The sequence below is a fragment of the Nycticebus coucang genome, chromosome 19 (genome assembly GCF_027406575.1).
Source record: "Nycticebus coucang isolate mNycCou1 chromosome 19, mNycCou1.pri, whole genome shotgun sequence".
In the NCBI taxonomy this organism is placed as follows: domain Eukaryota; kingdom Metazoa; phylum Chordata; class Mammalia; order Primates; family Lorisidae; genus Nycticebus; species Nycticebus coucang.
This window is the reverse complement of record NC_069798.1, coordinates 3,366,782-3,392,191: the sequence shown is the minus strand read 5'-3', so window position 1 is coordinate 3,392,191 and position 25,410 is coordinate 3,366,782. Positions and strand designations below refer to the sequence as shown.

The window sequence follows — 25,410 nt, the reverse complement described above, 5'->3', positions numbered from 1 at the left end:
AGAATATTAAATTCTGGGGGGAAATGCTATAGGTACGGCTTCAGATATCTGAAGGGTATATGAAATACTTCCTAGTATTTTTGTAATTTTTCTAATTTTAAAATAATTGAAACTAAATTCAAAAAACTATAATAACAGTGTTCAGCAAACGGGTGGACAGCATATGGGTAAAACCTGTTTAAGTCTTATCTACTATTTGACAAATTTAAGAAACTTTCATTTTAAATACATAAAATGGAACCTGATTAAAAGGTCACTTCAAAGTGTCAAAAGTATAAATTCTCTAAATTCTTCTTTTTTTTTTTTTTTTTGAGATAGTCTCACTTTGTCACCCCCAGGCAAGTGCCATGGTGTCACAGCTCACAGCAACCTTAGACTCCTCGGCTCAAGTAATTCCCTTGCCTTGGCCTCCTGAGTGGCTGGGACAACAGGCACCTGCCTCAACACCTGGCTATTTTTTTTAGAGGCAGGGGTTTTGCATTAGCTCAGGCTGGTCTCTGCCCGCCTCAGCCTCCCATACTGCAGGGACTACAGGCGTGAGCACCAGGCTTAAAGTCTAACTCTTCCGAGAGCTGGATAACAGTCAATGCAAACTCTAGCTGCTAAACGCCAAAATTCAGATATTCTCAATCACCAAACTTCTAAATGCTATTATTATAGAAGACAAACAATCTTTTGAAAATTGAGGACCTTTGTGATTCTGCACTGTGGGAGAATTATCCTATCTCCTAAGAGATGTAGGTATCAAGAGGACCAGAGGGTAGGCAAGAATTACCTACGATATTGTTCAGCAAGAGGGGGGAGCAAATGACTAAAACCTGTAAGGTCCCATCATCTACTGTCTAACAAATTTAAGAAACTGCCATTTAAAACACACAAAAGAGAACCTAATTAAAAAGAGCCCTAAGTTTCTTTTTGTACTTACATAAGTTTACAATTAATTTCCTTAGAGTTCCTGACTAGAGACAATGGACCTAGAAAATTAAGCACAAGTATTTCATGGAGAAAATGACTTGTGGGATATCTGACTAACAAAGCACTGTTATCCTAAAATGAAGGCAAAGAAAATCCTTCAGGACACCCCTTCCAAGTAATGTGAACTAATGAAATAAAATTTCAATTATTAGTAAAATGTTTGTACTAATTTTATCAATTTTATTTTCACATAGTTAGCATTAAGCTAATCTGACAAAAATTGGTTCAGTTCCATCAGGTTTTTGAGACCAAATCCGAATTTCCTGAGAATAATTCATTCAAGATGTATTATGCGCCAACTGTGTTCCAAGCCCACAAAGGTGTCAGCACAAAGACAAGAATTAGATCACTACAATGGATGGGTTTGGGATCAACTGGGTTACACACACAACTACACAATTTGAAAGACATGGTTGAAAATCAGTGCTCTACTTCCAGTGTTATTACAAAGACAAAAGCTTTGAATTTCCTGAAAAAGTCAGGAAAGGACCCTGGAGGTATTGAGTTGAGGACGGTTACAGTGCTGACCTCGTCACTCTGTTAAATGAGGGTGTGGGTGAGACATGGTGCCTCATAGAGAGCAGCAAGGGCGAAACCAGGGAGCACCACCCACAGTGAGCACCGTGCCTGCAGAGAACAGCCCCTGCTCCACTACGCATGAGAGAAGGCTTCCTGTACATACTTTTAAATGCCAGTTTAAATGTTTAATCCTGCTTCTGAAGTAGCTTTTGTCAGCACTTTCAAAGAAGTATTAACAGCCTGATCCAAGGAAAGTAAAAGGTAAACCTCATACATACATAAAGTTAGTTGCTTATAATCAATAAATGCTTTAAGAGTATTAAAATGATAGTAAATGTTTCTAAGTCAGATGAAACACTAAGTAATAAATAAACAGTAGTAGAAATATACTGCTAAAAACTTGCCTTCAATTTCTAAGATACTTGTTCAAAAAATGTTAATTCTAAGAAACTGAGAGGACCTTCAGAACAGGAACCAAGTTCTATCTTTCCTGCTACCCTTTCTGGTTCATAGTAGGTGCTCAGTTAATTCTGGCATAATCAATCTTAAATAACACAATAGTGTTAGACTACTTCAAACAAAAGTCAGTATGTTGTTTAAGGAAAGCATACAAACTAATGGTTCTGAGAATTAATAATACACAGGTCTAATTCTCCACAAAGCTAGGAAGTCAAACTATGCAAAAGCTTTTGCAATATTTAATATATTTCCTTCCCTAGCCAGGAACTCCCTCTTCCCTATCATTAACATAATTCAGTAGTCTAATACAGTGATGATCCCATGCTACAAACAGCATCTACTTTGAAATTAAGACATATATCTCATTAAAACAGGAGAATTAAGAACTAAACTACCTATAAATAGCTCTTCCAACAATGCTATACACCAGTAGTCAGCAAACACGGCTTTGATAGCCATGTCAACTGTTTGCGTCGATACAGTTTTTACTGGAACACAGCCACTGCCATTCATTTAAGTAACGTCCACGGCTGCGCACATGCTGCAAGGCGGAGTCGGGCACTTGTGACAGATAACAAAAATATTTACTACCTGCTCTTTCACAGAAAGTTTGCCAACCTCTGTCTTATATAACTGTCTGTAAATTTATACTTTCTCTCACTAGACCCTTTCCAAATTTAAAAATAAAGTTATAGAACGATCTTCAGTACATTTAAATAGATAGGTTGAAAAAAAAGTATGCTACTTCAAAAATGAAAAATAGACAACATCCCCCCATCCCCATCATCATTTTCGTAAAACTCCTTGCTGTAGTTCTGTCGAAAGAACTGACAGGCTTTGTTTGCTAGGAAGACAGGGTTGAGTGACTTTTCTTCCTTTACAGAAACAGTACCTGCGGTTTGTTTGGCTACTCAGCAGGACAGTAGGAGAACAGGCAAAAGGTAAAACAAGGCAGCAGAGAAAGAGGAAGAACTGCCAAATCAAAACACAAGAAAGCAAATACCACAGTGTCAAGGCCTACAGAAGAGAATGCCCGTTAGCATCGCGACAAGGCGGGACGGGACGCTGCGGTCACTCGAGCAACACAGTAGGGACTGCTTCAAAACATCTACCAAAATCATTTCAAAGGCTTAACTCCCATGGACTAAGTTAAGCTTGACTCGGTTTTTCCCCAAAGCATATGTTATTAATAAACGCTTAAAATTAAAATGCAATAGAAACTTTTTAAGGCAAATTAAAAAAAAAAGTTGACTCTTTAAGCTTTGTTTAAAAATTTGGTTATACACTTGGAACTGAGTGCACTATTAAGTACACTAGGTTGATGCTAATCATTCAAATGGGTTCCCCCAAATGGAGAGATTACAGTAATCAACCTGCAGACAGAGACCCCAAGATCCACAACTAAATGATTTGACTAGAAAGAAAAACAAAAACATATTCCTAAGGTAGGTTTTAATCCTTAAAAACAAATTTAAAAAACCAAATCCTATATACATCATGTAACAATCACTCATATATTCTAAATATCATCAGATAATTTACTAGGTAAATAATTCTTTAAACTTATCAAAATACGATAGACTCTCCCGTTTAGAGTTTGCTTGGTGCTAGGCGTCAAGTTAGCCTGGTGTGTGTGTCTTCTTATTCAACATGTCACTAACCGAAGATAGTTAACAAATGTATGCAAAATAAAACTCCAGAAAGGTATTTACTGAGTTCTATAATTAAGAGAAACAGTAAACTCTCCAAAAAGAACATTTATTATAAAAGAGCTGAACTAATATTCACTAGCAGTACAACTGGAAACAAAGTTTTAAAATTGTACCTATTTCTGTCTTCTACTGACGCATCTTCTGAACTTTTGCTTTCTTCCTTAAAATACTGGCCTGAGCTAGATGGATTAGCGAAAGTAGATATGAAAGGTCCCAGAGACTGAAAAGCTGCTTGGCGAACCTAGGAAGAAAAAGAGGACAATCATTACATATTTAAAAACGGATTTATATATACAGGGTGGCCATGAAGTTCATGTGCAATTTAAAATAGTGTGCAAATTTAAAATTACACACGAACTTTATGCCACCGTGTACATAAATAGACACACACATATAACACATTTAATAATCTACCTTTCAAATACCAAATTGTGTTTAGATAATAATCAACCTTTTCTAAAAGAAACCCAAATTCAGAAATATAAATCTGTAGTAGATGGGATTAAGATTAAAAAGAAAAAAGAACTATATATCACTCTTCACTTATGATTTAAAAATCCACCCTTCATAACAATTTTGGAACTCTTTTTCTAGAATGGCTGTCAGAGCTGTCAGCAATTAAGTCTGTGAACTCATCCCAGAGAAAGAGCTTGAGAGGATGGACTAGATGCTAGCACTGGTGCACGGTTTCCCACGGGGAGGACTTTGAATAACTGCAGGGTATTTAGCAATGAGGTATACAGCACTTTTGCTAGAATGAATTCATGAACTTAATTGTCAGCCTCATATACTCAAGATAAAAAAGAATGAAAAAAAAAAAAAAACATGCCAAACAAAAGATAATGAAGCAATTAAGTCAACAAAATGTGGTAATATTTAATGTTTTCAGGTGGGACAGACTGTAACTTTTTTTACTACATAAAGGCAAGGCAGATGTACCACAACTGCACACAGACACATCAGAAATATAATGACTTAAAACGATGTCACAAAGATCTGGGGACACGTATTACTGTTCTCAATGATGGTCTCGTGTAGGAGGGGTGATAAGGAAGTTATAAATCAGAATTTTTTTAATACAAAACATTGGAAAAGGAGCAGTTTTATTAAAGGAAGGAAGGGGAGCACAATCCAAAATAGGCGATCTTGACCAAAAGGACTGGTATGTTACTAAAACCCTGACTGCGTCACAGATCAGTCCTTCTCTTTTTCGTTTTTATTTTTTTATTTTTTTGAGATGGAGTCTCACTATGTTGCCCTCAGTAGAGTGCTGTGGCGTCACAGTTCACAGCAACCTCATACTCTTGGGCTTAAGCGAGTCTCTTGCCTCAGCCTCCCAAGTAACTGAGACTACAGGCACACAGCTATTTTTTGTTGCAGTTGTCATTGTTGGTTAGCTGGCCTGGGCCGGGTTTGAACCCTCCAACTTCAGTGTATGTGGCTGGCACTGTAATCACTGCGCAAAGGGAGCCGAGCCACAGATCAGACCTTCTGAAGTTTAGCATTCCTTTTCTAGAAAAATGGTATGACAATATCTTTTACAAGTTTTAAATAAGGGTTATATGTATATATTTTACAAGGGCAAATAAATGTAAAGTATATCTACTATTTTTATTTACCTACTAGGAGAAGCATATTCAAAATGATTCAATAGGTTAAAAAAAGGTAAGAATTAAGTACATGACAGAGAGAAGAACAGCTTGTGAACTCAGGGGTCTTCCTCTTTATAAGTCAACATTACCTTCATAAAAACATAAAAGGTCATTTTTTAAATCACATGCACGAGTTTAGTCTTTTCTGGATATTGTTAAATCTCTGAGCTTGTTCCCAATGAAGGACATGTAAAACTTATTTAAATCATTAGTTTATTCTGTCATTAGAATAATGTGAGGATAACACCTACGAGCGTCTAGTAAGAGTTAATTAAATCACACTGTTAAGAGATTAATCTATCTTCTTGAGTTCACAAAAACAATGAAATCCAATGATTTCCTCACTATCACTGTACAGTGACAATGCAACCAGGATTAGAATCCACGTTCCTCTACTCTCTAACACATTCTGCTGCACACAACTGAGTAATTTTCCAACACTATAAAAACATTGCTACTTTTGAGCTATTCCTCAAAATGAAGTGATTTTAAGCTACTATTATTTTTATTAGTTCCAATGACTTTAAGAAACAATTAATAACTAAGTGTTTTTTTTTTTGAGACGAGAGTCTTACCCTGCAGCCCTGGGTAGAGTACCATGGGGTCATCATAGCTCACAGCAACCACAAACTGTTGGGCTCAAGTGATTTTAAACAAAGGTTCTGAAAACCACTAAAAAATTCAGAAGTCACTCAAAGACTTTCAATTCGATCTTAACTTTTGAGAAGGATAAACCTAATCTTTCCAAGATAACTTAACAATTTTCCTACAGAAGTCTATCTTCTCTTTCTTTTGAACCTAAACAGCCATAGGATTTACATATCAAAGTGTGTGCGTAAGTCTCTCAAATGGGTACACAACATATAGTTGACCCTTCATCTGTCCGGGCTTGTAGAGTTAACCCAACTACAAACTGAAAAAGTAGTTAGGACGGCTCAGTGCCTGTAGCTCAGTGAGTAGGGTGCCGGCCACATACACAGAGGCTGGCGGGTTCAAGCCCGGCCTGGGCCTGCTAAACAACTGTGACAACTGCAACAACAACAACAAAAAAAAGCAGCCAGGTGTTCTGGCAGGCACCTGCGGTCCCAGCTACTCGGGAGGCTGAGGCAAGAGAATGCCTTAAGCCCAAGAGTTGGAGGTTGCTGTGAGTTGTGACGCCATGGCACTCTACCAAGGGCAACATAGTGAGACTCTGTCTCCAAAAAAAAAAAAAAGAAGAAGAAGAAAACATAATTAGGCTCACAACTGCCGCATCTGTATTGAAAAGGTAACTTTTTCTTTTCATTATTCCCTAAATATTTACTTATACCATTTACACTCTATCAGGTATTATACTAATCCAAAGGTGATTTAACGGTTTTGTAAGGATAGTGTAAGTTATATGAAAATATTATGCCCTTTTTATTAATATATAAGGGACTAAAGAATCCTCAAATTTGGGTATCTGCAGACAGTGCTGTAACCAGGCCCCACAGATACAGAGGGAAAACTGTATATATCTACAATCACCGAGACAGCCACATTCCCAAATCAGCAGCAAATAGTGCATGTAACTGATCCAGAGCAATAACCAAAGGCAGTTCAAATGAGCTACATTAACCTTTTCTAACAATCTAATATAAATTACAAAAACATTAAAATAAAACTAAGGCTTAACAGTCTTTCTCCCTATGTCAACTGTGCTTTGGAAATGAAAGGTCCTGAGATTGGCTTCTGCCGCGAGAGCATGAGGAGGTTGGCTGACTCACACCCCAGTTAAACATGTGAAAATTATAAAATAATCATGCAAAGCCTCTAGAAATGATCCTAAGAGAAAATAATAAATGAAGAAATGTTTATTCAAGAAAATCTACAAAAATTTGGTTAAAAAAGCTGAGAGTCTCTGATATTTGAACCAAGACCATTCCCTTCTTATCCTCCTTCCTCCACCTTGGCGAGGTGAAGACGCCACTCAGGACTGCTGCAGTCAAGGACCCGGGGCTGCCTCTCCCTCAGGTCCCAGTCACAGGGCTCTCTCTGTTATTCACCAGGCCCTCGGTGACCTCATGTTGAGAGCGACCTATGTTGAGGCCAGGTCCTGGGTGAGAATAGTTAAGAGGGGAGGGGGCTCCTTTCTTCCACCCAACACCCACTTGTACAACAGACGGGACAATGTTGCATCAATCAGAGAATAATATCAATAAGAGGAAATTATTTTAAAAGAACCAAATATGGCTCAGCACCTGTAGCTCAGCGGCTAGGGCGCCAGCCACATACACCAGACTAGTGGGTTCGAATCCAGCCTGGGCCTGCCAAACAATGACAACTACAACCAAAATATAGCTGGGCGTTGTGGCGGGCGCCTGTAGTCCCAGCTATTTGGGAGGCTGAGGCAAGAGAATCGCTTAAGCCCAGGAGTTTGAGGTTGCTATGAGCTGTGATGCCACAGCATTCTACTAGGGGTGTCAAAGGCCGGCATTGAGAAATTCAATACATGTAGCTCCTGGGTTAAAAAATACCTGACTGACATACAAGTGGCATTTACAGGTAATAGGTAAATGTACCTGTTCCAACTTACATGCAAATTCAACTCAAGAACAAACCTACAGCACCTATCATCTTACTTGTAACCCAGGGACTGCCTGTAACTAAAATAAAAAACTCACTATATAAGCTCAACAGTAGATTTGAAACGGCAGAACAAAGAATGGATCTACTGAAGACAGACCAACAGACTCTGCAGGCCACAGAACAGAGAAAGGGAAATACCAGGAAATGAACGGTGCCCCGAGAAACATGCACATTCAGCACACTGACCTACGCACAGTTAGATACTGAAAGGACAGGGGAGAGAGAAAAGAGAAGCAAAAATATGTGTGGACATGTCAGCTCAAAACTTCCCATTTACTGAAAAACAATTCACAAATCAAGGAAACTCAATCAGCTCCAAGTAGGATAAACTAAAGAGAACCAAAAATGGAGATACCAGGGTAAAAATCCCGAAAGTCAAAGGCAAGGAGAAAATAGGAAAGAACAGGAAAGAGAGGAAAATGACACATCACTTACAATAGAACCCCAAAAAGATACAGGTGGCTTCTCTGCAGAAAGAGAGCAGAGCAGAGGCAGTGTGACACACTCAAGAGTGCTCAGAGGAAAAAAACGGTCAAGCAAGAATCTCACTTCCAGCAAAGCTACCTTTCCAAACGGGTGGTAATACGGACTTTCACAGACAAAAACTGAAAATCTGTTTCTAGCAGACCCACATTACAAGAAATATTACAGGAAGTTCTTTGGGTGACAAGGCAAATTACCCCAATGGTACCATATTTTGCCACGTGTGATGCACAGTTTTTTGCCCAAATTTTTGAAGAGAAACTAAGGATGCACATTATGCACATGCAGTACTAATTCTATATCCATGTGAATGTTTTTAATGCTTTTATTTACCCTGATGTGTTAAAAATGATAATCTAGAAAGCAACAGCAGTATCAGTATGCAGACTGACACCCTGGAATACAGTCATCAGTTTGGTGAACGTACAGTGAACCTGCAATGAAAGCATTTTTGGCCAATGAAGAGCAACATATTTCTCTTCGTACCCTTCATGCAGTAGTAGCTAGCAATCTAGCTGCTATTTTTACCCAAATTATTGGAAAATCCCTCGGAAAATGTCAAAATGGTTTTCATTCAATACAAGCTTTAAGCTAACAGTTGTTAAATATGCAAAAGAGAGTGGCAACAGAGTTGTCAAAAGACACTCTGGACCTGCTCCCACAGAGTAGCATCAGACTGTGGAGGCAGCAGGGAAAAAGCTGCTTCAGATGCCAAGACAGAAGGAGGCAATGCAGAGGGGAAAACTGAGGCAGCATCAAACCAGATCCCTGTTTTGACTAAGATGATACAGGAAGGTAAAAGGATTGCACAGGAAAAAAAAACACGGATACCTAAATTGTGCTTTAACTTTATGAAGAGAGAAGATTTGAGCATGAGGACACAAACAAAACTTGCCCAAGAACGTCCAGCAGCCTCCAAGAATCAAGTTTTGGAGTTTCATTCTTATGTTATCAATCTTCAACAGACAACTCTGAGCTGCCCCAAGCTGCCAACACGGAACACGTCCCACTCACGCCATCCCACAGAACTGCGGCCATCAAAGGAGCAAGGACGGTGGCCGTTAACACCCACGGACAGGAGAAAACACACTTCACTGTTGTTGTAGCCTGTTACGTAGATGGACAAAGCTACTACCTATGATCATCTTTAAAGAAAAAACATTTCTAAAAGAAAAGATTCCAAGTGGAATTATTATCCACATGTATGAAAAAGGTTAGATGAATGAAGGAGGCATGAAAGTCTGGTAACAAAGGCCTGGAGGATGACCTAAAAAACAGCTCTGCTTGTTTTTGAACACTTCAAACGGCATGTCACATAAGTGCAAAAGCAATCACAGCAGATTTGAAAACTTGACTTGCTGGGATACCTGATGGGCAAATGCAGCTTCTTGATGTGTCAGTAAACAAGCACTTTAAGGCCCTAATGAAGAAAGAGTGGCTGTCATGAACACCGACAGCTGGTAATGATTTAACACCTACAGGCAGAATCAGGAATCACCTATGCCCAGGTTTGTGATTGGATCCCCAGATTGTGGAAAGGTGTCAAGAAGGAAGCAGTTGTGAAACCATTTAAAATACGCAGCATCAGCAAATGTGTCAACTGAGGATGATGAAATTTACTGGGATAAGGAAAGCGACACTTGAACGAGAAATGAAAAAAAGGTTCTAACTACTCACCTCACAGAAATAAAAAGATTATATGGGAATACTATGGATAATCATGTACCAACAAATCAGATATCTTAAGATGTAGCAGACACATTTCTAGAAAGACACGAACTACTGCAAAGTAAGACAAGTGAAGAGACTGAATTAGTAATTACTCACAAAGAAAGGCACAGGCCAAGCTGGCTTCACCACTGAATTCTACCAAACATACACAGGAGTATTAACTCCAATTCTATATAAATTCTCCCAAAACACAGAAGAGGACAAAACTCTTCCCAATTCCTTTTATGAAGCCGTTATTGCTCTGATAATAAAACCAGTCAAAGCAATGAAAGATCACTAAGACCAGTATCACTTAAGGTAAGGACAGAAAAACCCCCAACGAAATACCGGCAAACTGAATCCGGAACATATAAAAATAATTATACACTACCATCAAGTGGGAATTATTCCAAAGATGCAAAGTTGGTTTGACATCTAAAAAAATCAATTAACAAAATACATCAAGCCAATAGAAAAAAAAAATCAAAAGACTTATATTTGTAAAGAAATTTTGTCTAGTTACAAAACAGTTAACATAGTAGCCTTTCAAAACACAGTCCATTCCTAAACATACAAACAATAACATATCTTTATTTTTTTTCTTTTTTTTTGAGACAGAGTCTCAAGCTGTCGTCCTGGGTCAACTGCTGTGGCATCACATCTCACAGCAACCTCCAACTCTTGGGCTTAAGCCATTCTCTTGCTTCAGTCCCAAGTAGCCTGGGACTACAGGTGCCCGCCATAACACCTGGCTATTTTTTTTTTTTGGTTGTAGTTGTCATCATTGTTGTTTGGCAGGCCCAGGCTGGATTCGACCCCACCAGCTCCAGCATATGTGACGGGCACCCTCGCCACTTGAGCTACAGGCACCGAGCCTGTTTGGGACTTTTTTTTCTTTTTTTGAGACAGAGTCTCACTATCTCGCCCTCAGTAGAGTGCCGTCGCATCACAGCTCACAGCAACCTCAAACTCCTGGGCTTAAGTGATTCTCTTGCCTCAGCCTCTCAAGTAGCTGAGACAACAGGAGCTCACCACAACACCTGGCTATTGTTAGAGATTAGGTCTCATGCTGACTCAGGCTGGTCTTGAACCTGTGTGCAGTGCACCCACCTCGGCCTCCCAAGTGCTGGGATTGCAGGCATGAGCCACCACGTCCAGCTTCAAACAATAACATAAACAATAACATATTTTAAAGGCTGTAAATTATTTCTTAAATTATGAAGTCAAGATTATGTTCACTTTAAAACAGATTCAAATGTATTATTTTAAAAAAAATGATAATTAAACAAAACTCTACCCAACGTGAAGGATCACTGATCAGATTAATAAACAGTGCTGATAATTTAGTCCGTCGGATTTCCTGACACGTTGCACACGAAACCGCCATGAAGCATTCAGCACAAGCTTTCCGGACTCCCCACACATTATCAGAACAAAGCTGGAAAAATCTAGGCAGCTACATAAGAAAGAAAGGGTTGTTAGTCAGAGATTTCAGTAGTTACTTCTCTTTCATTTTCTGCTTCTCATAGGTAATTTTTTTTTTTTAATCTATTTGTGTTTGTCTTGAGACAGTATGGCTCTGTTGCCCTGGGTGGAGTACAGTGGCATCATCATAGCTCACTGTAACCTCCAACTTATGGGCTCAAGCCATCCTCCTGCTGTAGCATCCACAAGCAGCTAGTACTAAAGGCATGTGCTACCATGCCTGGCTAACTTTTTTATTTTTTGTGGTGTTGGGGTCTCACTGCTCAGCCTGTTCTCAAACTCCTGGTCTCAGGTGATCCTCCCACCTCGGCCTCCCAGAGTGTCAGGATTACAGGCATAAGCCACTGTGCCCCGCCAATTTTCTGCTTTCATAGAGTTTTAAACATTAGATGTTCTTAAAAAGTAGAATTATTTAGTATTAATACTCAGCACTTTTTAAGAAATCATCTCCCCCAACTGACTATGCAAATTCAAAAACACTCCCAATAATTGTAGTTTAAATGTTATCCAAGAGCTTGTACCTAAACTTAATTTTTTGCATTAATAGATGGCTTCGGAAAACTCTTTCATTAACTTGTATAGCAACCATATAGATCCACATAGTATTTAAAACTAACCTGATATAATGTGTCACCAAGATATATGAAAGTTATAATAAAATTAAAAATTCAATTGAATAAACAATTGATTTCCTTCATAGAAATGGAAGGTTAAATATAAAAAAAGCAATGGTTCTAACATATATGTGTCTTTTTTAATAAACTGTCTTTATCAAAACACAATTCAAGTGCCTATATTTAAAGAAATTTAAACCCCTAAAATCAAAGTTATTACTATCTTTCTGGTTTACATTCATGGGATTCTGCTTATAAAATTTTGGGGTACGTGTCGAGTATTTCAAACTATATGTGTTACACTGCTTATTCTTCCACACCCACAATACTTACCAACATCTCCTCAGTAGCTTGCTGGCCAACTACACTACAAATATCTCCAAAATTGGCAGCACAGACCTGACAACAAAAGCATCATTGAGATTTCAAAACATTACATATAGTTTTTTTAACCTTTTAAATTTCATATATCAATACATTAGTCAGTAGAACTATGTGGTTTTTTTTTTTTTTTTTGTAGAGACAGAGTCTCACTTTATGGCCCTCAGTAGAGTGCCGTGGCGTCACAACTCACAGCAACCTCCAACTCCTGGGCTTAGGTGATTCTTTTGCCTCAGCCTCCTAGAACTATGTGTTTTTGAGTAGGAAAAAAAACTCTTAAAAAAATACCTTTCGAACATGAAACATTCTGCAATCACAGCACATTTCACAAAACCTAGGAAGGATAAGACGCTCTGTAATATCCTTCCCAACCATGGGAGCCATTTTGCACATTATCTAAAATAAGAACAAAAACACACGGAAAATATGTTTAAGGCTTTTTCAGTACATAATTTAAGTAAACAAAAAAAAGTAATATGTCATCATTATATTGCATATGTCCCAGAAAACATTTATCAATTGAAAAATTTCCTCTTGTTTATGCAAGTAGGAAACACAAAATTAGATATTAACCAATACTAAATAAAATGCGCAGAAAAATTCTAAAACTTTTTTGTCCACTTTCTATCGTAATAATAATTTTGCCTGATTAAAAAAAAACAAACCTACCCTTTCTAAGTAAAAAAATAAGTGGCAACTGTTCAAAGGGAAAGATTATCCCTAAGAAGGATCTGGATTTAGCACATCCATGCTGCTAAGAAAGGACTACACAGAGGCAGTCCTCATCCTAGAAGGCATTATCTTAATTGAAGCTTGTGCATACTAGAACCAGGTCCTGGTTTTGCACAGCTTTGGTTCCAAGGAAAGCAAGAAGAGTTTCAATATGGACATGATTCAGTGAACACAGAACCAGGCAAAGTCAGGATTAACTATCTGAAAACTAGTCCTGTGTTAAATACATTCACCCATGTTTAACACAGAAAGAAATCTGATGGTCTGTCATCATCAATCAAGTCTATCCACTGCTAGACTGCAAATATGATTGAAAAAATAAAAAGTAAATAGTGTGAAGATTGAAAGAAAGAAAACTATTTTACATATGATATGGTTGTCTACATGGAAAATCACAAAGCAGCAGCTATAACAATTAGGTTTGTTAAGGAAGGTTGTTAGGATATATATCAGAACACAAACAATTTATTGTATTTCTATAAATTACCAACTAAGAACAGTATTATTCACAATAGTTTTTTTAAAAAATGAAATCTAACAAAATACATACAAGATCTTTCTATTGAAAACTACAAAATATTAATGATATAAATCAAAGAATTAAATAAATGAAGAGATCTACTATGTTCATGGATTGTTAGGCAGGCAATTCTCTCCAAATTTATCTACAGACTCAGTACACTCCTTAACAAAATCTTAGCATCATCAGAACTAAAGACAATACCTGATCTCCTATACTCCAAAGCCAGTTTTGTTTTTTGAATAAGCATCACCAAGCCCTAGTTAAGTTCCTACTTAAAGATCCAAAGTTATAAAAAAAAAAAAAAAAAAGATCCAAAGTTATACTGCATCACTGGAGTCACATAACTCAATTTATTAGATGAATCATTCCCAAGATAGAGGAATATTTGGGAGCCAGGGACTATAAAACGCGACAAAAATAAACATAAACCAATTGTAAGAGAATCATGAAATTACTACTAGAGCTGGATATAGTCTTATTATATTGTTTTACCAATTTTAAATCCCATCAAAAATTATAACTTAGAGTAAGTTAAATTCTGCTCAATATAAACCAAAAATTATGCCAAGGCCCAAACTGATTTCCTTTATTGAGGAAATCCTGAAATTATTAAAAAAAAGAAGTTTTGGTATCGGCATAGGTGGTGAACAACACTGAGACTGAGCTAACCGCCACTGACTCACACACTTAATGATCAACTGAGCATCTTAAAAATAAAATAATGGATTCAAGAAATTTTTCAAGAGAAAGAAGACTAGAGCTGTCATCCTAATTCATCCCACTAATGATGGTCAGGAAGTACTGTATAATTTTGGTGTAATTTTTTAAATTAAGGAAAGATATAACTACACTATTTTAGGTTTCAGTAGTAAACTCTCACTATCCAAACAGATTTGAATATATTTTAAGGTAAATTTATTACTTTTCTAATTTACTATCAGAATTCTTATTATCTAAACTCCAAAACCACAGATGTGAATCATATCATACATTACTAATTCGGCAGTTCTCAACCTGTGGAGGTCGAACAACCCTTTCACAGGGGTCACCTAAGACCGTCCTGCGTATCAGGTATTTACATTACAATTCATAACAGTAGCAAAATTACAGTTATGAAGTAGCAATGAAAATAATTTTATGGTTGGGGGTCACCACTACATGAGGCACTGTATTAAAGGGTCACGGCATTAGGAAGGTTGAGAACCACTGCTCTAATTCATGCCCTAATTATGATGGTTCCCAAATAATCAGAATATTAGCTAACCATATGAAAAAACCCAGAAACTCACTTGTACTTGACTTTACTATGTGCCTAATGACTCGATCTATATATGCTAATAATTACTGTCATCATATATAACAAAATTACTTGCCCGACTATCCTTCTCCCAATAATCACACTGTCAAAGGCAGAAGCCAAGTTGTATTTTCTTATTTCCTTGCACTTACAGAGCCAAGAAAAGTGCTCAACAGCAACTAAAAGGGTTCAAATGTTTTTTCATTCATCACAAGGTTTTTGTTTTTTTCTCAACTGCACTGATAGTAACCATTGTATTTTTCCATTTTGACATAATTAATAAATTTATAGTTACTTATTATTTTCTTATTATGTGAAAGTACATTTATCCTTGTAAGCCTTCACGTCCTTTTCTAGCCCTGATTTAAATTTCAAATTTAATAGGTATGTGTTAAATGGGATAAAGCAACCTAACCTTTAAGGAACATCTCCTATCATTCAAGTTTTGCCTAAATGGAAAAATGTCATTCTACTTACAGCCACAGCTTCTGTTTTCACATCATCATTGCTATCTGGGGCGGTCAGCTCTATGAGGACGGGACACACTTTGGTCTCCACGTCAAATCGTTCAATTAGCTCCTGCTCCAGCAGAGCCAACAAGGCTGCCTGACTTGTTTTCCTCACCTAAGAGAAAAACAGCAATATATACAAAGTACAAATGTAACACAACAAAACTATCATTTGATTTTTACAAACTTGAAGACGTCTCATCTTAAAGGGGTCCAAAACTGGCAAAACTTTGCAAATAAATATTCGTGGCTATTTTCCTCAATTATTACAAAGACCAAACTTGGCAGATTGTGTCAGAGTAGATGAAGTGAAAACACAAAAGCCATGCTTGTAAATAATGTCACATACATATTTTCAGGGACACTGATTTTTGTGTATCTCAAAACTCTCACAAGTGAGAATACAGTTACTACAGTTGTCTACACTGGCACTGAAGAGACCTATTAGATTTCCCTAACTCTTAACATATCTTGTCTAAGACAAATGATCATTTCTGAAAAACAGAGTAACAAAGTAAAAGAGAAAAAACATCCCAAAGAGATCATTTAGCTAGGTCGTTCCACGTCAGGTCCCTTGATGACATCTAAGGTGCTCTTACCTGATTATTCTGATCCGCAAGATATCTAACCACAACAGGTAATAAGTATTTGGAAAAAGCACATGGTATTGAAGGCCTGTTTTCTTGACAAAACAATGCAATATGAGGCACCTGCTCCATCAGCTCCGCTCTCACAGTTGGTTCTGTTGAAAAAACAGCAATATGAGCAAACACCTTTTGCCATAGTAACAAAATCTATTTTTTTTTTTTTTTTTGAGACAGTCTCACTTTCTCACTCTTGATAGAGTGCTATGGCATCCTTGCTCACAGCAATCTCAAACTCTCGGGCTCAAGTGATTCTCTTGCCTCAGCCTCCCAAGTAGCTGGGACTATAGGCGCTCGCCACAACACCTGGCTATTTTTAGAGATGGGGGTCTCACTCTGGCTCACATGTGGTCTCATTGGTCTCAAACATGTGAGCTCAGGCGATCCACCCACCTCAGCCTCCCAAGTGCTGGGATTATAGACATAAGCCACTGTGTCTGGCCCCCGAAATGATACATTTCACACACATAAAGGACACAGAACTCACTGAAAAATCTATTTTAAAAGGCTGCCAATTTTTAAAAAGAGAAAGAGACTTAAACAGACATTTCTGAAAAGTTAACTAAATAAGCAATAACCAGGTACTCAACTTCACTGGTAAAGGAGGAAATGTAAACCACCCATTCCCCTTTGGCAAAATTTAAAATGAACTTGTGCTGTGAAATAATAGGAACTACTAAAGGGATCACAAATTGTGAATATCACTTTGAAAAACTTTGTAACATATCTATTAAAGATAAATCTATGCATATCCTACGACCCAGAGACTCCACTTCTAAGTATACGTATACCCACAGAAATGTGTATACCTGTGCTCTACTTGACTCCTTGGTTAACATCACATTTAACAGCCTAAAGCTAGAAGCAATCCAAGTGTTCACCAACAGAACAATAAACAAGTAAGTTGCAACAGATTCATGTGGCAGACTGGGTGAGAAAGTCAGTCAATACAGTCACATACAACATGAATGAACTCCAGAAATATAAAAAAGCAGCATAATGATGCAGAATACATTCAGTATGATCCCACATAAAGTTCAGACGGGCAGATTACTCTGCACCTTTAGCTGTAAAACGGTGCTCACCTATGTATGGGGTAGAGCAGTGATTTTCAACCAGTGTGCCAACTCAGTGGTGCGCCCTGAGAGGATCTTAGGTGTACCACAAAAATTTTTGAGGATCATTAATTAAATCATTTCAAAAGAAGTTCAAAGTAAGTATATTCTTTTTTTAAAAATCAACTTAAAAAAAATCAATGAATAGAGCTAGCGTCCCAGAAATCGCCTCAGTGTGCCTCCTAATTTCTGTCCTGTCACTCTACCCCGGTGTTTGTAAACTGTTTTTATCTCAGGCATACTTGAGCCTACAGTTAAACTTTCATGGCACACTTAAATTTTTTAAATATTTAAAAATTGCTTCAAATATATTATTTCTGAAAATTTGTAACTGGCTTGAGTTCCAATTTTGCACATCCAGGCATAGTTTGAGAACTCACTCTCCCTCCTCAGAATAGAAACACATACATACACGTCTCACACATACAAGAAATGAACATGATAATTACTTCTACTTGCTAACAACCCTGAGCCCAGTCGAGTAAAACAACTTCATTCATTCCCAAAATGAATAATGAACCAACACCCCCATGTTCCTATGAAGACGCACTAAAGATGAACTTACAATCCAAATATATTTTTAAAAATAAGAAAATAATCCTTTAGTAGCATAAAGATTAAGACACAACAGAGGATTAACTATTACAACAATCTTCCACTATTTTCTTTCTTTTGAGACACAGTTTCACTTTGTCTCTCTGGGTAGAGTACTGTGGCTTCATAGCTCACAGCAACATCAAACTCCTGGTCTCGAGCAATTCACTTGCCTCAGCTCCCCAAGTAGCTGGGACTACAGATGCCCACCACAAGGCCTGGCTATTTTTAGAGACAGGGTTTCGCTCTTGCTCAGGCTGGTCTTAACCTTGTGAGCTCAAGCAATCCACCCGCCTCGGCCTCCCAGAGTGCTAGGATCACAGGATGAGCCACTACGCCCAGCAGTGTAACAATGTTTTAGAGCAATGTTTTTCAACCATTTTTATCTCATGGCACAATTAAAACCTATAGTTAAACTTCCGCAGCACACTTAAATTATGTTGATCAAAAAAAGGGGTGAATGAATATACTTATAGTACTTGGAACTTCTTTTGAAAATAGTTAATGATCCTCAAAAATTTTCGGGGCACACCTAAGATCCTCTCACAGCACACCAGTTGAAAATCACTGTTTTAGAGGTTTCAATCATTTTATTTTCAACATTCTATTTTAAAGATGTTAAAACACAATGAAAGTAACTGAAAAAAAGAATATGATAATAGGGAAACAAAGCACCAAAGACTTCTGAAAATGAAAAACGAAGTTAAGGACAATAAAAAATTGGACAGTCAGAAGAAAGTTTAGACTTCAGAAGTAAATACTTTGCTGACAGAAATTAGCAAAATGCAGATAAAAGATAAAGAACAGTTAAAAACCATGGAAAAATACAATACTTTTATTAAAATATGCCTACTCAAAAAAAAACAACTTTTAAAAATAGGACTTTAAGATGAAAGAGACAATATTAAAAACATTGAAGGATGAAATTTCCCATATCTAATGAAAAGACAAGAATCCTCAAATTCAAGAAGCAAGACAAATCCTGAATAAAACAAATAGAATTGTACCTAAATACATCACAGCAAAACCCCACAATGTCAAAGAAAGGAAATTTAAAAAGCAATCAGGAAGAGAAACAAGATTAGACTAACAGACTTGGCAACAGGTAACAACAGCTGGGAAAAATGTCTCACATCCGTGTGATCTTAGCACTTGGGAAGGCCAAGGCGGGAGGACTGCTTGAATCCAGGCGTTTGAGACTAGCCTGAGCTACATAGCAAGACACCCATCTCTGCAAAAAATTAAAAAATAAAAAGTTAGCGGGGAAGGTCGCACACACCACTGCTTCAGCCCAAGAATTTGAAATGGCAGCCAGCGGTGATGATCCATGACTGCACTCCCACCTGGAGAACAGAGCAAAAGACCTTGTCTTTAAAAAAAAAAGTAACAATAGCAAGAATAAATGGAATAATATTGCAACTATCAACTAGATTTCCATACTTTGCTAAAATGATTAAGAGTAATGGTAACAATTAGTAGAGTCTAAAGATGAGAAATAAAACCTATCAAATTTAGTAATAAATCTAAACAAGTATTTATTATGCAAAGGCATAGCAGTGATTCTTTTTCCTTTGTCTAGATTATTTCTAAAATCAAGTATAAAGATACGCTTAAACTTAGCATTAGCTTCAAATAGTTAAGTTTCAGGTTATGTAAATTTTACCATAATAAAAAATATTTATAAAAACCTTACTATCGGGCCGGGCACATTAGTTCACACCTGCAAACCCAGCACTCTGGAAGGCCAAGCCAGGTGGAGTGCCTGAGCTCACAGGTTTGAGACCAGCCTGAGCCAGAATGAGACCTCATCTCTAAAATAATAGGTGGGCGTTGTGGTGGGTGCCTGTAGTCCCAGCTACGTGGGAGGCTGAGGCAAGAGAATATCTTGAGCCTAAGAGTTTGAGGTTGCTGTGAGCTATGATGCCACGGCACTCTACCAACGGCGATAAAGTGAGACTCTGTCTTTAAAAAAAAAAAAAAACCCTCAATATTTAACCTCAATGAATCCCTCAATGAATACCCAACAATTAAAAAAAAATAAAAAACCTTAATATCACCATTTTCTAAGCTTTGTGTAAGTTTACCTCTACTTAAGCAGATCCTCTTATCTTCACTTTGAAAATAAACTACTTATAGTTTTACAAATGGTGACTGACTTTTTTGGGGAATGAGAAAGCACTTCACATTCACAGTCCTTTCCCTCCCTTCTTATTGTGAATTGTTTTCAAAAATGTTTATTAATCCTAAAAAATATGAATATACATCATGCAAAACAATGTTCTTAATTTGTTTTGATGAGAAATTTTCAAAATTAAAACAAACGAGCTTGCTATAAAATGTGTCTCTTGCTTGGTGTTGCAGATAAGTCTGACAACCTTAGGAAATCTTTTAAGTAATCTTGCCTTACATTAAATTTTTCATTAGTTTTTAGAAACACGTATTTAATTTTAAAATCTTCCTAGAAACAGAGTAAATTCACTTTCTTTGCATAAACATATACCTGAATCTTCAGCCAATCTGCTGATTCTTTCCAAAACAGCAACACAATCCCTTTCATCATCACAGACTTCCCTCAATGTGTCCAGCAAACTCCGGGCCACCATTTGTCTATAGAGAAAAATAAAATTACATGTTGTTCAGTGGAATCAATAGTCAACATCTAGAATTTCAAACAATAGAATTCATACAGTGTTCAAAAGAAAAATTTTCCTTATTACACTGTTAAAATACACAGTAAGCCTATAATTTTTCTTAAGTGGCAAATGTCGGTATTGATTTTAACAATGAGATTGAATATTTACGAACACATTTTTTCTTATTTTATTTAACTGATTTGGCTAATTTCTAAAGTCACTGAAAATCTTCTTTGAACAGGTATCCTTCAATTACCATAATGAAAAAACATACTTTTCCTCATTACACATATATACAACTTATACAAGATTATACATTTACATATTTTTACTGGCTTCAGTTTGTCATAGTCAAAAAAATGTGAATAGACTTTTCGATTTCCTGAAAAGTCTGATACAGGTGGTCTGGGTACCAGAGCTGGAGAAACACCGCAGCAGGGGAGCTGGCTCTGCGTCACTGCTGTGTCCTAATGGCCTTGAGCAGCAGCTAGCTCACTGCAGCAAGACACACAGTTCCATCTGTCCAAGGAACATACCCCAACAAGCCATTTACAGGAATACCCGAAAAGTAATGGTATTATTTTACCAAAAAGCGAAGAAAGAATGCTTTGTCCTTCCTAGGATTAAGGAGTAAACTAAAAAAAAAGGTCATGCTATGAGTATTAATAAAACTGGACAATTCAGATTACATACTTTAAAAACTACTTTAAACTGGATGATTTTATTTTCCCTACTGAAATTAGTAAAACCACCCTTCCACTTCCTCTTTCATGAAAAAAATGTGCACGTACCTGTTAAAAGCGTTCTCACTTGCAGCATACTTGTCCAATCTCCCCAGTGGCGTCAACATTTCATCTTGTGAGACAAAGTCCAGGGCTGAAGGTATAATAATCACATCAGACTCTGAGCTGTAGTCATCCACACCAACTATCAGAGACATCAGAAATATTCCTTATAGCACTCTGAAACTAAAATGCACCCCTTGCCTGTCTGAAGCAGCATGTTTCTGGAATGGTATAAAGAATCACTGGAGAATCTTAGGTCCAATCCAGAAACCTTGAATAACTGAAGGATGCTTCCTCTCCTTTGTCTACAGATATGTTAGAATTGCCTCTAAAAGTACAAGGGTCAGAGGGAAACAGACTCTGTACAGGGGAAATGGAATGATCAGTTGAGAACTTACATATTAATCAGGACACTACAACTTGTAAATAAACACACAGAAAATCCAACACTGATATAGTGCAATGCACAAGATAAAAACTAATGAAATCGTATCTGACTTCACTTTATTACTAATAAAGGAAAGCTAGAAATTACCAGTGGAATTCATATTCAATAAACAAATTACTTATTAACATTTGTGCCAAGAACTAGGCTAGATGCTGGGGAAATAACAATAAAAATACTAACATTTTACTAGTAGTTAATATTATACTGAGAAAACAATCTAGTTTAAAATGATCTTTATAACAAACTGCCACAAGAGAAACGCATTCAAGTTGCAGGAGGAAGAAGAGAAGTTAAGAACAAAGCCGGGCAGGGTGGCTCACGCCTGTAATCCCAGCACTTGGGAGGCTGAGGCTTATAGGTTTGAGACCAGCCTGAGCCAGAGCAAGACCTCATCTCTAAAAATTGCTGGCCATTGTGGCGAGTGCCTGTAGTCCCAGCTACTTGTGAAGCTGAGGCAAGAAAATCGCTTAAGCCCAAGAGTTTGAGGTTGCTGTGAGCTGTGACACCACAGCACTCTACCAAGGGTGATGAAGTGAGACTCTGTCTCAAAAAAAAGTCTAAGAAAGAAATCATTAAGAACTAAGAAGGTTAACAATCCGAAGGAACTACGCAGAGAGTCTGAAGGTGTAATTAAGTAGCCTTACTGCCATAGAAGTCAGGGAAGAACTGAAAGGTTCTCAATGAACTTGGTACTTCTGTGCCACCTTGTGTAGTGGGGGCAATTCTCCATGCTCTGAAAGCACAGAAGCCGGACAACAGTGACTACAGAGGTAAAAGAAAACACAAGGAAGTGAGCGCAAAATACACCTTCCAGAACTGTGGCTGTGAAATAATAGACTGGATTCGTCACTAACCAGGGCATACAAAATACGGTTATTTTATATTTTGTTTTGCTACTAATGTTTAAGAGAACAACTTGAAAAATATTGTATACTAAAATAATCAATAAATAAATATAAACCAAAGTTCTAGGAACAAGAAAACATAACTAATGGACACTCCAGGGCTAAGGGAGATAGGTAAGACTTAAGTATGAACTCAACTTGGGAACGCAAAAGCCCTAAGAGCTTTCAGAGGAACTGTCCTTGTCATTTCCTGGCATTTCCTATCCTATCCCTTGTACCCAATTTACTTTTCTCAATAGTTCCTCTACCAACATCTGATGTCTGTCTCTCTTCCACCTTATTCACTGCTTTATATCCAGAATATTTCCAGTCTCAACATAGGCACTTAAAGTATATTTGAAACAAATGAATCTGTCCATTATTCACAATAGAAGATTTTATCTTTGTTCCATATCTTTGCTTAGGAGAGAAAAAGACCACCACATAAGAAACTCCTCCCAAATGCTGCTATATCAATAATAGAAAAGATTCATCATTTCCTACTCAAACACTCAATGCTATTATTGCTTTTACAGCATTTAAAAATGCCTGTTTTTAATATTAATGAGTGTTATAAAACATGGACCCATCTCACAGAAATGACTACTATATTTTGTCACATTTGCCCAAATTTTTAAGAGAAAAATAAACATATGCATTATACATGGGTAGTATGGCTTGGGAGCGGGGAGACCAGCAGGCCCTCCAGGGTTGTCATGCTGTCCCCCCTGGGCCCACCAGACACATGGGGTTCCAGACTGGGAGGATCTGGGATCCAGTGGGAACAGGCTAGAGTGTCTCTATTGAGCATTTGATCAGGGAATGAGTGCTGGCAGAGCTGGTGAGGTGAGGTAGGCTGTGCTGCAGGGACTAGAAACCCCATGCAGGCCCCAGGGACCCACCTGACTGCCCATAGGCCCAGCGGCTTCAGAAGCTCCTGCCTCACTGACAGTGCCCCCAACATAACAGGGAGGGAAGGGCTCCCAGGAGAGAAGGAAGGGGCAGCCTTCACAGAGTGGGTAGCTGCAGGAGGGCTGGGCAATCTGCATGATTACCAGGGGAGTGTTAGCACTACCCAGATGGGTCTCTACCAGCTGAGAGCACACCACTTTCTTTCTTTCTTTTTTTTTTTTTAGAGACAAGAGTCTCACTTTGTGGCCCTTGGTAGAGTGTGGTGGTGTCACAGCTCACAGCAACCTCCATCTCTTGGGTTTAGGCGATTCTCTTGCCTCAGCCTCCCAAGTAGCTGGGACTACAGGTGCCTACCACAACACCCAGCTATTTTTTTGTTGCAGTTTGGCCAGGGCCGGGTTTGAACCCACCACCCTCGGTATATGGGGCTGGCGCCCTGCCCACTGAACCACAGGCATGCCCCTCACCACTTCCTTGAAGTGCAGTTTTCCACAAAGTGTGAGCCAAAAACGTGAGTGTGCACTATACATGGGAGTGCATTATAACACAGCAAAACGTGGTGCTTCCAACAGATAATACTGAGGCAACTATTTTTACTCCTACCAAAAAGAAACTAAAAAATATAATACAGCTGGGTGGCGCCTGTGGCTCAAAGGAGTAGGGCGCCAGCCCCATATGCCGGAGATGGAGGGTTCAAACTCAGCTCTGGCCAAAAACTGCAAAAAATAGCACAGCTACTTTAAATAAAACAAAAATAATTTCTGTATTAAAAAAAATAACTAAACATGCTCTTCCACTTCTGACAAAGATGGAGTAACAGAGACCAAATTTACCCTCACCTCTTTGGGTAAAAATAAAAAAGCAAAGCCAAGTACAGTGGCCCAGCTACTTGGGAGGCTAAGGTGGGAGAATTGCTTGAGTCCAGAAATTTAAGGCTGCAATATGCCATGATAACACCTATGAATAGCTACTGCTCTCCAGCCCGAGAAACACAGCCAAAGCCTGTCTAAAAAAAAAACAAAAAAGAATGAAATTAAAAATAAACCCAAAATATATGAAATAACAGTTTCAGACACTGAACAGAAGGCAGCACAGTGAGGACAGTGTACCTGAGAGAAGGAAAGAAATGAGCTTCACATTCCCTCAGCTGCCCTCCGAGAAAGAGTTTCCAGGACTCAGCACCTCTCGGAACCCTACCAAAATCCCAGCAGACTCCTTGGGTTGAAGATCTGGGGACATCAAGAAAGTAGAACTTGCAGGGCAGAGTAGGAGAGTGGAGGGAACAGCATCGAGAAAGAGCTTCAGAAAAGCTGCAGGTGGTCCCCCCCTTGAGTCTTTAGATGAGTGTTGGAACAATATTTATGTGTAAGAAAATCACCTGGGTCTGGGGAAGGCCCCACCTTAGATCAGAACCATTTCCCCTGATTATCACAAAGGACCAAGAATAGTTCATGTCTCTACCAACCAAATTTTTCTAAAACTCTGTAAGACATGGGGCAACAGGCAGAATACTCAAAGGTTTTGTCTTAAAAGAGGCAAATAATTAGCTGTGAACTAACAGCTATTCTGGTTTTGCCTAACAAAGCTTAACACAGGCCTCAAAAGGAACAGATTCTTTCCAAACAACTTATCTGTGTCCCAGAATGAAACTCAAGAGACTATGAACGAAAATAAAAACAGCTGGCCCTCAAAAAGGTAAAATTCACAATGTCTAGCATGCAATAAAAAAAATTA

General features: G+C 38.0%; 1 protein-coding gene across 10 annotated transcripts in view; it reads right to left on the bottom strand.

Moving 5' to 3' along the window:
- Positions 1-25,410, bottom strand: part of PPP4R1 (protein phosphatase 4 regulatory subunit 1) — a 71,327-nt gene that overhangs the window by 26,443 nt on the left and 19,474 nt on the right. For 5 of the 10 annotated variants that reach the window (XR_008375971.1, XR_008375970.1, XM_053571467.1 and 2 more), the window contains 8 exons: positions 21,439-21,574; positions 20,515-20,621; positions 16,261-16,403; positions 15,630-15,776; positions 12,889-12,996; positions 12,553-12,618; positions 11,418-11,576; positions 3,779-3,906 (listed from right to left, as the gene is read on the bottom strand). Coding sequence is in view for 8 of the 10 variants with exons in the window: in XM_053571467.1 (XP_053427442.1) it covers positions 3,779-3,906; positions 11,418-11,576; positions 12,553-12,618; positions 12,889-12,996; positions 15,630-15,776; positions 16,261-16,403; positions 20,515-20,621; positions 21,439-21,574 (994 nt within the window). In the remaining 2 variants the exon portion in view is untranslated. Of the gene's footprint in view, positions 1-3,778; positions 3,907-11,417; positions 11,577-12,552; positions 12,619-12,888; positions 12,997-15,629; positions 15,777-16,260; positions 16,404-20,514; positions 20,622-21,438; positions 21,575-24,785; positions 24,906-25,410 lie in introns of all 10 variants that reach the window. The other 5 variants (XM_053571470.1, XM_053571465.1, XM_053571471.1 and 2 more) reach the window with 3 other exon arrangements.